Genomic DNA, 17,871 nt, shown 5'->3' on the forward strand with positions numbered 1-17,871 from the left:
AAATACACAGCTACAGATACACAATATTAAATACACAGGTACAGATACACAATGCTAACTACACAGCTATAGATACACAATATTAACTACACAAATACAGATACACAATAATAACTACACAGATACACAATATTAACTACACAGCTACAGATACACAATACTAACTACACAGATACAGACACACAATACTAACTACACAGATACAGATACACAATACTACACAACTGTCCTTCTGACTAGTGCACGAGCGTGCCGGGCTTCTTTAGGCTTTATCTGCGCGTGTGCGTTGCGCGTCCCCGCGCTAAGTCGATGCCGATTGGCTGCTCAGCGTGTCCGCATTCTGTCTCCGCCCACACAGCCGTGCGCGATTACGTTCCCTGTTTTGGGAATTTTATTTATGGCACGCGCGTTCTCGACGTGCTCTCTGGCTCTCTAACGCTGTCACCGACTACAATGTCAAACCTTTTAGGAGTATCGCGAGCTTCCGTTTTCACGCCAAGGGCAGAAGATCCGTCGTGATTTGTTTGTTGATTTATTTTTGACCCGAACTGACTTCACTTGAAGGGATATTTTGCGCTAAAGTGATGCTGTCTTCACAATAAACCAAGCTAAGGTATGAGCAAACAGGCTAACGGTTAAGTTGACATAAACAGCGGAGGATTGACGAGCAATTTCTTGCTATATCTTTCCTCTTTGTGTAAGCTTAGCTCGTTTAGTTTATCTATAATTACTGTACTGTTTAGTTTGAAGGCTGTATCCGCCGCTAGAATGAGTCTGTATTCGAAGGGGCTGGATTACGTAATGACCAGGGCTACGTATCAAACCGCATACTACCTTACTAAATAGTACAGACGCCACCAGCTCTGGCGTACTATACATACATACTACTTAGTGCGGTAGTATGCGGTTTGGAAGGCAGCCCAGCTGCTGAAATCATCACTGAAAAAGTAAACATGTCTGGGTTTATTTACTCTCAAACAAAAAGTTGTTTCTCCAGATAGCCATGACATGCTGAAATATGTTATAAGAACCCTTTAAACAGTAATAACAGTATTATTATTATTATTATTATTATTATTATTATTAATAACCCTTTTAATGTGGCTGCATCATATTTAGGTCTATGTTAGAGCGACGAAGACAGAAATGGAGGTGACAAGGCGAAGAGACTCCAGTGGCCAGTTCTCTGACAACTCGGACCATGACTGTGAGGTACAGAGGTGTGTGTTTGTGGTTGTGTGTCTGGGGTGGAGTGTGTGTGTGTGTGTGTGTGTGTGTGTGAGTGAGCATTTGAATGAGAGTGAATGTATGATTGTCATTTTCCACTAGCGATGGCCTCTAGATCCTCTAACTGCAGTCAGAAATTAGTCAGGGGTCAGGGTTATAGAACGATAAGCTGAGAGTGAGAGAGTGTGGAATGATGTGGTTTGGAATGGGTAGATGGGATGAAGGGGCATGGAATGTGTGGGTGTAGGAAGGGGTGATGTGGGATGAGGGGGTGTGAGACGAGGGCTATGGGTTGGGGGGTGGGATGAAGGGGCATGGAATGTGTGGGTGTAGGAAGGGGTGATGTGGGATGAGGGGGAGGGATGAAGGGGCGTGGAATGTGTGGGTGTAGGAAGGGGTGATGTGGGATGAGGGGGAGGGATGAAGGGGCATGGAATGTGTGGGTGTAGGAAGGGGTGATGTGGGATGAGGGGGAGGGATGAAGGGGCGTGGAATGTGTGGGTGTAGGAAGGGGTGATGTGGGATGAGGAGGAGGGATGAAGGGGCGTGGAATGTGTGGGTGTAGGAAGGGGTGATGTGGGATGAGGGGGTATGCAATGAGGGGACATGGGATGAGCTGACGTGGGTTGAGGAGCCATGGAATAATCGGTCATAGAATGAGGCGACAAGAATGAGACGGTATGGAATGGAGGGATGCGGTGTGGAAGAGATGTGGGGGCGTGGAAAGAGTGAGAGAGTGTGGGATGAGAGGATGTAGGTTGAAGGCCCTTGGGTCATTAAAAAAGGCAACAAGAATGAGATGCTGTGGAATGGGTGGTGTAGAATGATGTGGCATGGAATGATGGGAGGTAGAATTAGCAGAAATGGAATAACAAGATGTGGGGTGTGGGGACATGGGATGAGGGAACATAATATGAGGTGGTGTGGGACGAGTTGGGGTGGAATGAGGATGAGGGGGCGTGGGATTATGTGATGTTGGATGAGGGGGTGTGGGATGATGGTACATGGGATAAGGGGGTGTGGGATGAGGTAACGTTGGATGGGGAGGTGTGGAATGAGGTGATAGAATAGGGGGCATGGAATGATGTAACTTAGGATAGTGGGACCTGGGATGAGGGGATGTTGGACGAGGGGATCTGGGATGAGGGGATCTGGGATGAGGGGACCTGGGATGTGGGGACGTTGGATGAAGGGATTTGGGATGAGGAGATGTTGGATGAGGGGGATCTGGGATGAGGGGACGTTGGATGAGGGGGAGTAGGATAAGGGTACATGGAAAGAAGGGGAATGGGATGAAGGGACAAGGGAAGATGAACACAGAATGAGGAGGTGTGGGACAAAAGGACATGGCTTGAAGGGGTGTGGAGTGAAAGGTGTGGGATAATGAGGCATGGGATGAGGGGGTGTGGGTTGAGGGGGCATAAGATGAGGGAGGGCAGAGTGCGTCAGTGGTACATTAACCCTCTGATTGAATGTTGATAGCTTTGTAAAATGGCTTCCCTTCTAGATGGTTCCCTAAGAACAATTTGGGGCTGTCAGAGAAATTTCACTCTTCCCAAATTTCCCACTCGGAATCACCACGCTTAAATTGTAAACTGTGGAGGTTATTCCCATCTGACCTGAATCCAGCATTACTGGAAGGGTTTACTGCGTCAATATTGATTTTATTTGGGTCACTATTGGTATGGGTCATAACCTATACCCTGACTCATTGATATTTATAATTAATTGTGGTTTATAATTAATTATGTTTATTACATGGGTCTATTCTCACTTTGGTTGATGGTTCCTACGTTACCCACCATGCCACATTTGACTACCTGCTGATAGTGGCTTCAGGGGGATTTAACCCTCACTTCATCTCTACCTAAAGAGATTAATGCAGCAGTGCTTTAGTCCTTTAGTCTGTCCAGCTCTCTCATCTCCTCACCTGTACACTCTGCTCAACAGATCGGGCTCTAAAGCTTCACTTTTGATGCTAATACTGCAGTCAGTGCCGTTCCATAGATTGCTAACAGGCTGAGACGAGATGGTTGCTGGTCTTATGAAATGAAATGCCATTGTAACTGAGCTAGAAATTTCCCCCAGTGATGTCATAGTGTCACATAACTTCTCATGGGAACAATGAAAATATAGCATCAACCAACAAATTAGTACAAGAATTGCTACACACATCACAAATATTTCAGTATGAACATATTTGATGTGTCTCAGGGTGGACTTTTTCTAGACAATAATTAAGACAGTGTTTAAGGAGCATACAGTAAATGGCTTCACAACTGCTTTGTCTCGCTGTTCTAGGAAAGCAGCCTGAAGTGTAACGAATGTGGGAAAAACAGGGCAATAATGGCCAGATACTCAGAGGGCTATGGCACTGAGGTAGGTAGGTGTGTGTTTGTGAGAAAGAGTGATATTTTGAGTGGAGTTGTAGAAGTGATGTGTTTGCTCATGCCTATGACTCATGTTGCAGGAGGAGTGCGTCCAGTCCGATCCTCAGCGAGAGAGCGATGCAGATGCAGACGTAGAGGATGCAGACACCAGGTAAATGACTCACACTCTAGTCATCAAATATGCCCTCCATGGACTCAGAATACCAAAGTTATTAAAAAGTCTCTACTGCAGGTAGTTATTTTCTCCCACACTAACCATAAATGATATCAGGCTTTCAAGCTTTTATAACTTGAATAGCTATCTGCTGGCACTTTTTTTTTTTTTAAATCATTTGATTATTAAAGCAAAGATAAGTAGAAGCTTGTTAGTCATTTCATAGTTCTCATCATGTAATTTTAAATCATTAAACATAATCCATGCAGTTTTTTAAAGCCCAAGATTGAAAAACAGTGAAAAGCATACTCGTATGAACAAACATAATTGGCCTTGTTACCTATACGTGCTGTTAAAGGTACACTAGGTAAGATTTGTCTTTTTTTTCTCCCAAAATGAATTCTCTGATGGTTAAGAGGGTGGGTTCAACATTTGAATTATTATGTTTTTATTCATTGAGCCCGCCCCAATTCCTGCCCGTGTTCACATAGCTCCGCCCCCAGGACCTATGGTGGCCGGTATAGTATGAGTGCGTCTCAGTCAGCTCCCTAGCTCCCTAGGTCGTGTATCAGTAGATCGTGTTCACGAGTTTGGGCGCTGGTAAGGACCCTGGCTCGCTACACATTGGGACACTGATGACTCAATTTCCGGCAACGTGACTACGTACTCGCGTTGTAAAACATCACCACTGGCATTCATCAACAACAGGCAGGACCGATATCTTTCTGACATTATATATCATATACATTTGTTAGCTTAATCACACACATTTCTGTCATGGTACTTCAAGCAGGATCATAGCCTAGCTAGTAGATTTTTAAAAAATCATTAAACCCTGAAAACTACGCACCATATATGTACGTAGAACGTCAAATAAAGCTAAAAATCGCTAACATAAGTAATCATTTGAGAGCTACAACAACGATAACAAGCTACTTACATTGGTAGACGAAGTTGGCTGTGAGTTCATCCACCATTTTTTTTACAAGCTGAGAGGCTTCAGAATATATGATGTCATTTCCAGTAAGAGAATATAGTAAGCATCGATGCTCCCTGGTGCATTGTGGGATTTTTTTAGGGAGCGAATGTTCCAGTGCTCTGGAAGAATTTTGTGATTGAGACAGCCCTTAAAATGGCCGACTCCCTGATCAGTGCCCTGACTCCTGAACTAAGGAGCTGATTGAGACGTACTCTATAGTTCAGCTAGAGTTAGCAATTTTAACTATCATAAGGATGAGTATTATGATCATTACGCATTGCAGAATAATAAGGAACTGTGGAGCTCTGTCTAAACAACAAGCAACTTTTAATTAATTAATTATAATTAATATATACATTTATTTAAATCTGTAATTATTGTATATTTTACCCAGCGCACAGAAAATTTATATAGAGAATTTGTTGAATAAGCTAGAAGCCTCCTCCATCTAACTAACTGGATTTTTTTTTTATTCACCTGTCTTTTTCTTAGCCTCTAACTTAGCTCTTAGATTAGCATCTCTCCTCAATAGGTGCTGATTTATTGTTTTTGGTGATTAATGACAATTATATTTCATTTACCCCGAGTGACCTTACACGCTTATCATGCTACTGAAGTACTCTGCTTGTTAAAGCAGCAAGCTGCAAAGTTCTGTATAAAGGCTGGTTGATGTTAGCATGTTAGCATTTAGCTTTTGCTTACTCGATCATTCGAGCACTTAAAAGTCATAGCACTGAAACACAAATACAGACAGGTTATTATGATTAATGATCATTATATTTTACTTATCCTGAGTGACATAATGTTACCCAGGTATTTTGTTTGTAACAGCAGGTAGCATCGGAGCTCTGTGTGTCTCCGTGACTAATGTTAGCATTTTAGCATTCAGCGCCAACGTGTCAGCGTTGGGAACAGTACGTTTTCCGCCACAGGAAAGTCTTCAGGATAGAGAAATTTTTTTTTTTTTGTCTTATTAACTTCAAGTAAGACAAAAAGAAACTGCTAAACATATATTATAAGTGATAACAAGAGCTCAGTTAACCGTAAATGTAATAAACGGTTAAAATGTATGACGTAATTTTTTGATAAATGAAAATTTGTGATCATTGGCAAATTTCTCTGCTATAAGAATTGGAAAATAATCAACTCTGCTTCCTGTCATGGCCGGCTCATTGATTATTTTACTATAACAGCACATCCCATTGTGTTTAATTCCTTATATAATATGTCATTTATGATTTCCATTTCACAAAGTTAACAGTACTGAATAGTTTGCAGAACCAGTATTAAATATCAACACGACTGAATGCACCACTGATGTTGAACATAGCATAAACCACTTGTTGTTGGTTTATTATGTTCCTATTGGGCCAGACTACAGGTCGTGGGCTCTCTCCAGCGAATCAGCTCTCGGAAACGAAGGCGTCAGCGAGTAACCCGGCAAGACACCACAGAGAGCGAGGATGATGGGGGACAGAGCCACAGGAACCACCGCTGGAGTCTGAGATTGAGTCCCCATCGCTCACCCAGTAGAACCATACTAGAGGTTTATTATTATTATTATTATTATTACTATTATTATTATTTATATGCAACATTAGACTTGTGTTGCATAAAACTCTATATTCAAACTGAATATAATTAGGGCAGAACTAATGATTATTTTGAGAACAATATTCATATTAAATAATGAATGATAGCCCCATTTATAATTATTTATAAGCAAGTATTACTGTTCTATAAATACATTTATAAAGACACATCAAGACCTATACTTCATTATAATAACAATAATAATTATATTATTGTCATAATTACTTATAAGTAATGCACTTGCTTTTTCAATGCGATTTATAAGTATTAATTAGTCAGTCCTATGGTTCCATGAATTTATTTATGATGCTGCATCTTTATAAATAAACCATAAGACTTACTAATTAATACTTATAAATTGGTGTATAATGCATTACTAGCATGAGCATTGAAAAAGCAAGCGCATCACTTATGAGTAATTATGACAATAATATAAATGTAACTATAACTGTTATTATAATGAAGTATAGGTCTTGATGTGTCTTTATAAATGTATTTATAGAACAGTAAAAAATTCTTTATAAATAATTATAAATGGGGCTATAATTCATTATGAGCACAGGCTTCATAGAAAGTGCTACAGAAATTTATTTACAATAGATGAGAATAGTATGAAGTGCTTTATGGTGACCACATTTTCTTTATTGATGTGGTACATATTTTGCAACTATAATTTCATCTGGTATATGGTATGTGTTAGAAATGGACCTCAATCGTTGCGATTCAGGCTCTGATTTGTTCAATTCTGACAAGTTAAATTCAAAATAAAACCCAATATCCACTGACTGTCTCACTAACTGAAACACTCGGAAGCTGAATTTATTCTGTTTGTGCGAGACGAATCATTTTCTGGTGCAATCGACTCCCAAGTCGACTCCGAATCGACTCTTAATTTTCAGTGTCTGGAATCAGGAATCGACTCGTTTTGGGATCGACTCCCAGCACCTTTGATGCAACTTGATGACTTGACACAACATATATTTAAAATATTCAGCATATTTTACACGTTAACAAATTAAATGATACAGTGTTTATTAACGTTACTCAGTCAAAAACATAGTTTTACATTTTCAAGCTAATTGATTCAAATCATTGAAGTGAAATGACACAGTGCATGCCACAGCATGCGTCATAACATACACCAGCTAATTAATAATGAAATTTTCTTCCAGGTATTTTTATTATAAAAAGTTTGATTGATTTGGTTGATTGGTTGATGCAGCCCTACATGACAATAGCTTACAACATAAGCTGTATATTTTTCTTCCTTCATGTTCTTTTCTACTCTGTCCTACAGGAAAGTGTTTCTCAGGTCAGGCCGCTGGTGATTTGTCACTGTAATCCAGCAGATACCCCGGCTGCTTCAGACAACCACCCCGAAAAAGGAAAATGGTCGACGAACATATGGCCTTTCTCTCTCTCTTTACCTCTTTTCTTCTTCCTCATTCTTCTCCCCCTCTTCATTTCCATCATAATTGTGTTCTTTTCATTCCTCTTCCCGCTTACTAATACCTGACCCCCTCTGCAACAGATACCTCAAGGAATCAGTTTTTTTGTTGATACGTATACTATGAGAAGCACAAAAATTGGCCTTGAAACGAAAGTGTAACGTCTGATACATGTTAGCTAGAGGATATTAGTTGCATTAATTATTTGAACCCTTACGTAAGAGTTTAAAATACATTACATAATACATTTTTTTTGTCAGAATGCTGTAATTCACTCCTTATTCCTTTCTGTTATCTTGACTGAAGTGTCAGTGTGTAATCACCCACAATAATCCATCGTATTGCATTTATTAATGGTTATTTAAAAAAAAAGCAAAAATCTTAATTAGATCATTAATTTGCTATTTATTACGGCTTGTTATTAAGTGTCACCATGATTGTTTTGAGCTCAGATGTTATTTCCTACGCCACCAGTGCGTGTCTGTGTATATGTGTACGTATAGATGCTCGAGTGTTTGAGAGCCAAAGCATCACAGTAACATGATGCGTGCATGGAAAGATTGAACACGGAAACGAATTACTATGCAATGTACAGACAAGTCTTTTAGGGTATGTTTATGATAGAAAATACACTTTTTTTTTTTTTAATTTTCATTTTGTGAATGCATGGCTGAAGTAATATTAAGCAAACCTCAACGGATGCATCAAATCTGTGATAAGTGGCAGAGCTTATTACTTATTTCGATTAAGTTTCACATCAATGTTAGCATTAAAGATTTAAGTGCTAGTTATGTTTAAGTGAGAAGTACATTTAATGTCATTTTCTTTTCCTCTGTACTGTTTTTTTTTTAAATGCATCTTAATAACAGCCCTGATGCGATTGCTCAGGCATTCCTGTTCAGTATTATGTTTAATGCTATTAAGTTTGTGCTTTTACAGCTCCACAAGCTCCATGACGTTTCTGTCTGTGTCACGGTCTCATGCTTTTCCTCTTAAGCTTTAAAATGAAAATGAGGTGTATGTTTGTGAAAATTTTGGGTCCATTTGAACATAAATAAAAATTTGGTTTGAAAGCAGGTGGCTTTTTGTGTTACATGAAAAGATCTCAGCACTCAAAGTATTCACATTAATTTAAAAGTAGCAAAAACTACTAATTTTATATGGTTACTTTTTTATTTTTAAGGTCTTTGTTGAATATAAGTCTATACATGCAGCGTTGAGAACATGATTCAAGTTGAAAAGTTGTTTCGTGTGTGTTTCAAGGACTATAGCATGTGAAGAGATGCGTTTATCGCCTAGCAAATGTCTAAGTGCCACTTATCTAACAATGCTGTGACGTAGTCATCATGACCCAGGACAAAGTCTGGATGAGATGGAAATGTGTTGACGCACACACTCTTAAGCTTGAAGTAGAATGCCAGCCCTATCAGCCGATGAAAATGCTCTATATGGAGTACCGTGTTCTCATTCATGCAGCTAATTTCCATAATAACCATCTGCTGATAAATGATTGCTCATCTTTTTGAGGATTGCTGGATCGTGTTACAGAGTATGCCTAAAACATATCTACTTAGGTTGAGAGGTTTATGAGAATAACCAATATGAAACGTGACAATTCCCATGAAAACTGTTATATTAATGCAATACAAATATCTGAAAAGGTTTCAATAGTAGATTACCTTCTACCTTGTACACTACCTTTCTATCTACTTTCGTTTTCTATTGTTTGGTAACTAGCTTTGTTTGGCTACCCTGTAAAATTCCCTAACTGCATTTGTTTGTTGATACTTTTTAATGATAGCTAGCTAGTGATGACATATTTGGGTGTATTCTCTAAGTTTAGCCAGTTTAATCCATAAACATCTGTGATATTGGTGAAATACTGAATCAAGATAACAATTTGTATTGCAAAATAAATCAGTTTTGGTGTGTGAAGTCTGGAAGCCACTACTGATTTTCACTCCGTAAAACAGCAGTTACAGCTTACAAGCTAGCCAGACGTAGGATATTTCTTAGCAGTTACTTGGGAGAAGCATGTGTAGAACGACAGAGAGAGCCAGAGAGAGAAAGAAAGAGAGAGGGAGAGAAATGGGGGGGACAGAGAACAGAATATTAGGTATGCTCTTGTCCTGTAACGGTTAAAGACATTGTCAGTTGTGTGCATTGTGCAAGCAGGGACTCCGACAAGACTAGGGATGACAGAATAACCAAAAGAGAGAGCCAGAAGATAACACAGACATGAGGGTTCCCTGGGACATAAATCCACCATCAACAAACCTAACAATAAATTATAAAATCGATACTCATTGCTATATGGAGTCCGAAAACAATACAGTAACAATCCTAACTGAAAAAAGGCTACCATTAGTTAGCTGATTTAGTCAGCCAAGCTTACCCAATACACTATTTTCATAAGGATCAAGTTATGCAGCATATTAAATCTGAAAACAGTGGATAAAGTGAGAAATAAGGTACTTACTGATTTTCTCTCAGCTGTTCACTTTGCCTTTCGCTTGTCCGTTGAGAATTCTCAGCAGCTTTGTGTTTTATCCAGTGATGTTGCAGCTGTGAAACCGCAGAAGAATTAATACAAATGCTGGGTTCTAATAGCAACCCTATTGTTATGTTGTGTTAACTATCTAATATGAAATAACTCATCAAAAGGACCCAAGTGATTGTATTTACCCAAGAGATTTTGTAAATAACTCAGCATTTTATAGAGTACCTATGGTTGCCTCTGCCAGGAGGTTAGGATTTGGCCTATCTGGATCTTTTTAGGATTAATAATATTATTTTACAAGACCCCAAACATACACTATATGGCCAAAAGTTTGTCTGACTATCACACCTATATGTGGGTCTTCCCCAAACCATTGCCACAAAGTTGGAAGCACACAATTTTATAGAATGTTTCTGTATGCTGTAGCATTACAAGTTTACCTTCACTGGAACTAAAAGGCCCAAATATGTTCTAGCATGACAATGCCCCTTTGAACAAACCGAGCTCCGTGAAGACATGGCTTGCCAAGGTTTGTGTGGAGGAACTCGAGTGGCCTGCACAAAGCCCTGACCTCGACCCCACTGAACACCTTTGGGATGAATTGGAACACTGACTGCACCCCAGGCCTCCTCGCCTGACATCAGAGCCTGACCTCACTAATGCTCTTGTGGCTGAATGAACACAAATCCCCACAGCCACGCTCCAAAATCTAGTGGAAAGCCTTCCCAGAAGAGTGGAGGTTATTACAACGGCAAAGGGGGACTAAATCTGACATGGAAATTTCAAAAAGTTCATATGAATGTGATGGTCAGGTGTCCACAAACTTTTGGCCATATAGTGTACATCCAAATCAAACAGAAATGATTGCAAAAAAAAAACAAATTTAATATTTATTTAGAATTAAAAAAACAGATTTAATTCTGGAATTGAAGCCTATGAATTAAATCTGTGGTCTAAACTTAAAAAAAAAAGACAGTTTTTGAAATTTAGCAGTGATTCAAAACCTTTGTTAGTCATTCCAGGGAGAAGTTCAGTGCTGGGCTTCACGAAATATTAATTGTGGGGTTTGGGTAATTTTGAACCCAGTGTTTTTGCAGAAAGAAGTGATTACACAGTGTGTTCAAATTTCAAAGACTATCACTTAATGCATAGGTTATTCATTAGATATTCATTTTGGTGTTTGGTAGCAAGTCTGGATTTGACTGCATTCTTATAAGGACATTAATTTCCAAGTTCCTCTTAAAGTTTATCTCTGTCTGAGTTCTTTAATAAATTATTGTAATTATTCTTTACAAAGCAGTGCCATGATTAACCTTGAAACCAGAATAGTTGGTACTTAATACAGATATCGAGCAAGAAAGACTACTGGCTGTTTATTTACTAAAGGCTTGTTGCTACCTTGTCTCCTATGGCTTGACCCAGATATCATTCTCTGTCTGTGGAGGAGCAACTTGATTCCAACTGCCTAAGAATCTTATGCCTCTGATTTAATCCCTCAGACTGTCACATGTTCCCTCAGCCATGTGTCCAAACGTTCTTATGCAGCCAGCATCAGGATGAGAAGACAGTTACTGTTACAGTAAACAACATTTGCACTGATCTGCAACCAGTTTCAAAGTTCATCCTCAAAGTAAGTTTCGACTGGAGGCTATGGAACTGCTAAAGAATTAGCAACACTGAATAGTATTAGTAATCAATGGAGCGCTACTCATGAGGAAAGTGGGGCTAATATAGTGATCAGGGCTCAGTTTAAGCATAAATCACCATAATGTTCGATATTGTGTTGATCAGCACAATTGAAAAAGTAAAACGCATCCGATGACTTTAGAATGTCGCTCAGAAGCTGGCCATAATTCAAAGACTCCTCTGAGATAAGGTAAAAATAGCGTTCTGCTTGGTGTGTGAAGGGCTTTAAAAGAGCTCCAGTCACACAGACATGTGTAGTATTAGAAACGTAGGCAGAAGAGAAACACTGTGAACATACTGCCTGGAGTGGGTTCATTTTTTTACCAAGTACTTGACAGCTACTTGTTATACTGGAAGAGTTTTTTACTGGAGGAATACAGAATGAGGAGAAAGTGAGTTCCAAAAAGAGGTGAAGGCTAGTCATGGCTGTGGCTCGGGTTTGTCCTTTACGTGACTTGCCAGCATCCTTGAAAGCAGAGAGAGAAGACAAGGAAGGAAAAGGAGACAGAAGCAAACAACACGAAAGCAGCTGAAGAGACATGAATTACACAGAGGAAGACAAAAACTCTGAAGAAGACAACAAGAAGGCAAGATATATGAAGCTATTACAGGGAAGTGAGCAGCAAATGGAAAACAGTCATAATGGGCTTTTTCGTACTGGTGATGATGATGATGATGATGATGATGATGATGACGATGCCAACAACAACAAGAAGCAACAGTTTAAGAAGACATCCTTTGATAATGATAATGATAATGATAATGATGCCACTAACAGTGAAACCAGTGAGGAATATGAAGAATATCCAGAAAAGCTATATTACCACCCAGCCTACCCAAACAGCATTTTCCAAGCTTTGGAAGAAATGAAACGATTGTATTTCCTCACTGATCTCACCATAAGAACACAAAGTGAGGTTAATTTCCATGCTCACTCTTTAGTCCTGGCTGCCGTGAGCTCCCTCATCCAGAAGATGCTCCAGCAAGTGAATGAAAAGAACAAGAGAGAGATATTTTTACGTGTTGGTCCAGAAGTATCTGATTTGGGCGTATCTGCAGTGTTGGAGTTTGCCTACACTGGAACCATCTCTGATTTGAACAGCGGATCTTTAGCTCAGGTTCAGGCTGCTGCTCTCTATCTGGGAGTTCCCAGGGTTTTGAAGATCTGCAAAGAAGAAGAGGAAAGACAGAGAAAGAAAGATGGTGAGAAGAAGATGGAGGAGAAAAATAGTAGAATCTCTGCTGAAGAACAGAAGAAGGTCAGCTTGCAGTCGATCAGGCAGGTGTGGGAAGAGAGAGTGGGCTGTGATGTGGAGGTGGTGGCTGAAGGAAGAATATTTAGTGGTATGGAGACATGAAAAATAGTTTTATTTGGAGTTTTATGGTCTATAGCAAGGAAAATTACTATAACGTCCACAAATAAGCATATTATATACAGTATATGCTCTGAAATTGGACAACTGAAGATTGGATAAAGACCATGGTCCAACCATCTCAATGTTTGATGTGATGTGCTTTCTGAGATGCTTTTCTGCTCACCATGGTTGTAAAGTGTGGTTATTTGAGTTACAATAGCCTTCCTGTCAGCTTGAACCATTCTCATCAACAAGGTGCTAGCTGGATGTCCTTAGAGATCAGCAATTTGTGAACTATACCAAACAAACTCAAACCAGCCCACTTTATTGATATGATGTTATAAAAATGCATGAGGGTCTTGCAGGAAGTATCAGTTCAAGCACATAGTGAGAACTGCTGCATTATAAGCTTGTGGTTCATACCACAGGTGAGATTTTAAACAATATTTAAACGTAATTTACATTTACAATATATCCTGTACTAGGGATAATTTAGAATTTGAGGTGCTGAAAGACAAAAGCGGGAACTTATACAGGCTATAATTTGTGTAATCGACAATTATTCTTAACACATCCTTAATAATGTAACCATTATTAATGGCTATTTACAGATTAGAAAGTAATGTACTCTCGTTACAGTACTAAAGGCATTTTTTTACTTTCTAATGGTACTTTTTGAGTACATTAAATCATAGCACTTTTACTTGAGCTGTTTTTAATAAAACACTCAACTTCACTACATTTATTTTTGATCACTGTAAGAAATAGTGCATTTAATTATAAATCAATTAAAAGACAATATGTGCAAATTTTAAATAATTCAATTTCAGGATCAAAATAAAGAAATGGCCTGCTGAAATTTGATGCCAAATGCTTTAATCAGGAGCAGCAATGTCTGAGACAGTGAAGACTGATGAGCCTCCCTGGCCAAATTTATCAGATATCTTCAGCTTTAAATGCTACAAAGGAAAAGCATAGTAATGGTCTGCAAATTATTGCGAGCCAAAACCCATGGAGATATCAGTATTTAACAGCTTGGCATCAAAACATGTAAACATGTACACGTCAGCCATTAGCTAGCTAAATGAGCTAGACTAGATAGCCAGATCTTTTGAGGTTTTAAAGTTTGAAATCTCAATCTTAAACTTATGATGTCACTTCTAAATTCGGTAGCAACTGGATGTCGCGTTAAATATATTTATGTACTGCTACAGCCTATAGGTAATGAGTAAGCATAATGTGTTTGCTAGATTGATAACTATGTAGTTAGAAACATGAATTAACATGCTTGAGCTAGCTAGTTAGCTAGCTAACCAACCTAGCAAGCTACTGAAAGCCCAACAGCATTTGGCTAAGTTAGCTAGCCAGCTAATGTTACTTTTCCTTATATACTGCTGATAATAGAGGTGGTGTTCACTTCAGCGTAGCGCACTTGGCTAGTTTACACAATTGTTTAAAAATGCGTTCCTCAGGTACAGATCATCTTTTGAATTTGTTGTTCAATTGTAGACAATTTAATTGGATTATTACTACAGTACTACTACTCAAGTATGTACTTTTTCCACCTTTGATTATTTATATTTGACTAAGAGAATGTTAATGCATATGCTTCATGATTTCCTGATGTGAAATCATTATGAAAGCATTAGTACATATAATAATAGATGCTTATTTGTGGACCTTATAGTAAAGTGAAAATTCTACATGTGAACTTTTTTGAGAAACCAATCAAGACCAATCAGCTTTTTGTTGTTTGTCTTTTTTTTTGGTCATTTCCAGCACACAGGGTCATCCTGAGTGCCAGCAGTGACTACTTCCGTGCAATGTTCAGCAGTGGTATGAAGGAAACCCACCAGACCTCAGTGTCCCTGCTATTGATGGGGGCACCTGAACTAGAAGCCCTTCTTCACTGCTGCTACAGCGGAGATCTGTTTCTTGATTGGGGCTGCATTTTCGAGCTCACCTCCACTGCTCTTCAGTTCCAATTCCAACCGGCTCTCTCGCTCTGCCTCAACTTTATGCATCAGGAAATGGATGCTCACAGATGTCTGGATGTAGCTGCGTTTGCCGAGGCTTATGAAATGAATGACTTGCAAGAAATGGCAGAAGATTTTACGCTTAGGCATTTTGAGGACGTAGCAGCCACTCTGAAATTTCAGGACCTGCCAGTGGAGAAGCTGAAGACATATCTGCGTAGCAATTACCTCTGTGTAACATCAGAGCTGTCTGTGTTCAGAGCAGTCGTATCTTGGATTGAGGCCGATCCATGGACTAGGGTGAAAGAAGCCAGGGATCTAATGAGAACTGTCCTATTTCCTCTCATGACCTTTACGGAATTCAGAGAAGTGAAGGTTATAATGTCATGGCCACAAGTCAGTGACAGGGACCTTTATGAGTCCCTGTTTGAAGAGTTCTGTACCAGTACCTTTAATTCCCATTCAGACTTTAGGACCTACCTCCCTAAAGAAACTTTGGTCCTTGTTGGTGGTGAAAGGATCACCGAAAACCTTGAGAAACGCATACCCTGTAGGGAAATATGGTTCAGCAACTCCTTCCGTAACCATGTTGGCCTAATGAAAAGAGTCGAATGGAGAAAACTGGGAGACTTACCAGAGAAACCAAGATTCTGCCACAGTGTTACAGTAATAAGCGGGAAACTATATGTAGTTGGTGGCCGACATTATTACGGAAAGGATGACACTATGAAATGCACCTACAGGTAAAGTACCAAGACTATACTCAAATTGCAGGTAGATTTTTAAGTTTTTTTTGTGTTTTAAGTGTTTTTTAAGATTTCCTCCCATCTACAGCTATGATCCAATCCAAAACAGCTGGCAAAGGTTGGCTGATATGAATGAGAGAAGGGACAACTTTGCTCTTGTGGTTTTGGATGGAAAAATGTTTGCCATAGGTGGAGACAAAAATTCAGAGGTCAACATAGGAAGTGTGGAGGTCTACTGTCCTTTTACAGATTGTTGGAGGTAAGCATGATGAACACTGAAACATTGGACTCAATTTGTGGCCTTAGTATTATGAGGTTTTATCTGGGTGAAGAACTCTTTGCGATATGGGATATCCAATTTTTTGGCACTCCAGCAAAACTCTAAAGTACTGAAATGTACAGTTTGACACTTTAAGGATACTTGAAATTTAGATGATTCAAATTCAGAGAAAATTAGAAAATAAAATTTTTGAACACTGACCAAAACAGATAGAACCTTCTATAAGTTCAAATATTGTTTTTATTTGAAGCGTATGTAGCACATCTACAGCTAAATGTTACTTTCAAGTTACCTCAAGTTTCTTTTGTTACTTTCTCCAGCTTTGTTCACCCTCTGGACCAACCCTTAAGTAGTCATGCTGCCAGTGTATGGAATGGAGAGATTTTCATCTCAGGAGGCTTTGACAGCAGATACCAGTGCCTGGCATCCATGATGTTCTACCACCCAGAGAAAGGCACCACATACCTTGTAGATATGTCCCAGAGCCGGGCCCAGCACTGCATGGAGACCTTGAAAGACTGCCTATATGTAGCTGGTGGAGTCTCAGGTGTGGGTGGACAGTTATTTGACCAGCTAGCCTGCGAGTTCTTTGATCCAGTTAATGGTTACTGGTGTGCCATTATGCCCATGTCTTTGCCTCATGTCAGTGCAGCATCTGCAGTGTTGGAAGGAAAGATTTATATCATTGGTGGCTATTGCCATGAAGACTATAGCGACACAAAAGTGGTCCATAGGTTTGATCCTGCAATGCAACATTGGGAGAACTTGTGTGGAACCCCTGGTTCTAACACATATATAGCTGCTTGTGTACTGGCTTTACCTCATCACCTTAGACAGTGAAGACTTTTGCTTTATCCAGCTCTATAACTTCCTGCGTTTTATATTAGAAAACTTTATTAGAAATAAAGCTAATTGTAAACCGTCATATAAGGTTTTAGATAATAATCTCCAAACACACACTGGAATATAATTTCTTTAATGTAATGTTTTCTGGTGTATTACCATGTTTGTGAAATCCCCGTGAACACAACATCTAATAATTCAGCATGTTAAAAACTCCAAAATATTTCATTTTTTTATAATAGGGCTTTAGTCTGCTTTCATTTTCTTTTCACAATAAAGTTATATATAAGGACGTGTCTCTTATGGCCCTCTAACTGCACATGTTACAGGTTGTGAAGAAGTAGGGTGACTCATTGTGGTGCATTTACACAAATATGGTCTTGTGACTAAGCTACTTGTCACATACTGTGGACTGGTGTGGGATGTTGGCACCCCGTGTACAGAGAGTGCACTCAGAGAGTACACAGTGTTCAGCGTAGGCCACTGGACACGGTTTAGCCTTACAGACTGAAGCTGAATGTATTAGCAGAGCCTCAATATATCACCTAAGTCTTGGTTGAGCGTCTTCACATGGATAACCAGTAAACCTTGATTCATTTTTTTCATTCATCTTCAGTAAATGCTTAATTCTGGTTAGGGTTATCTTGGGGACACTGGGTGTGAGGTGGAAATACATTCTGGATGGGACACTCAT

The 17,871-nt window shown here is 39.3% G+C and overlaps 2 protein-coding genes across 4 annotated transcripts; both read left to right on the forward strand.

The window, feature by feature from the left end:
* The first annotated feature begins 355 nt into the window (after nucleotides 1–355).
* si:ch211-63p21.1 (uncharacterized) lies at nucleotides 356–8,867 on the forward strand. Of its 3 annotated transcripts, none has more exons than XM_026942870.3 (6): nucleotides 359–613; nucleotides 1,120–1,220; nucleotides 3,529–3,606; nucleotides 3,698–3,768; nucleotides 6,125–6,296; nucleotides 7,641–8,867. In XM_026942870.3, exons 3-6 carry the CDS (start codon nucleotides 3,574–3,576, stop codon nucleotides 7,857–7,859), a joined length of 495 nt encoding a protein of 164 aa, XP_026798671.1. In that variant the 5' UTR covers nucleotides 359–613; nucleotides 1,120–1,220; nucleotides 3,529–3,573; the 3' UTR covers nucleotides 7,860–8,867. The 3 variants fall into 3 exon arrangements, with proteins under 3 accessions (XP_034157271.1, XP_026798671.1, XP_026798670.1); XM_026942869.3 differs by having other exon boundaries at nucleotides 360–613; nucleotides 1,120–1,212; XM_034301380.2 differs by lacking the exon at nucleotides 3,529–3,606 and having other exon boundaries at nucleotides 356–613; nucleotides 1,120–1,212.
* Nucleotides 8,868–12,179: 3,312 nt separating this feature from the next.
* On the forward strand, nucleotides 12,180–17,469 carry LOC113544382 (kelch-like protein 33). Its single transcript, XM_026943190.3, has 4 exons — nucleotides 12,180–13,321; nucleotides 15,112–16,051; nucleotides 16,143–16,313; nucleotides 16,655–17,469. The coding sequence occupies exons 1-4, from the start codon at nucleotides 12,517–12,519 to the stop codon at nucleotides 17,172–17,174; spliced, it is 2,436 nt and encodes an 811-aa protein (XP_026798991.3). The 5' UTR covers nucleotides 12,180–12,516; the 3' UTR covers nucleotides 17,175–17,469.
* Nucleotides 17,470–17,871: the final 402 nt, after the last annotated feature.

Source organism: Pangasianodon hypophthalmus, chromosome 28 (genome assembly GCF_027358585.1).
Source record: "Pangasianodon hypophthalmus isolate fPanHyp1 chromosome 28, fPanHyp1.pri, whole genome shotgun sequence".
Lineage (NCBI taxonomy): Eukaryota > Metazoa > Chordata > Actinopteri > Siluriformes > Pangasiidae > Pangasianodon > Pangasianodon hypophthalmus.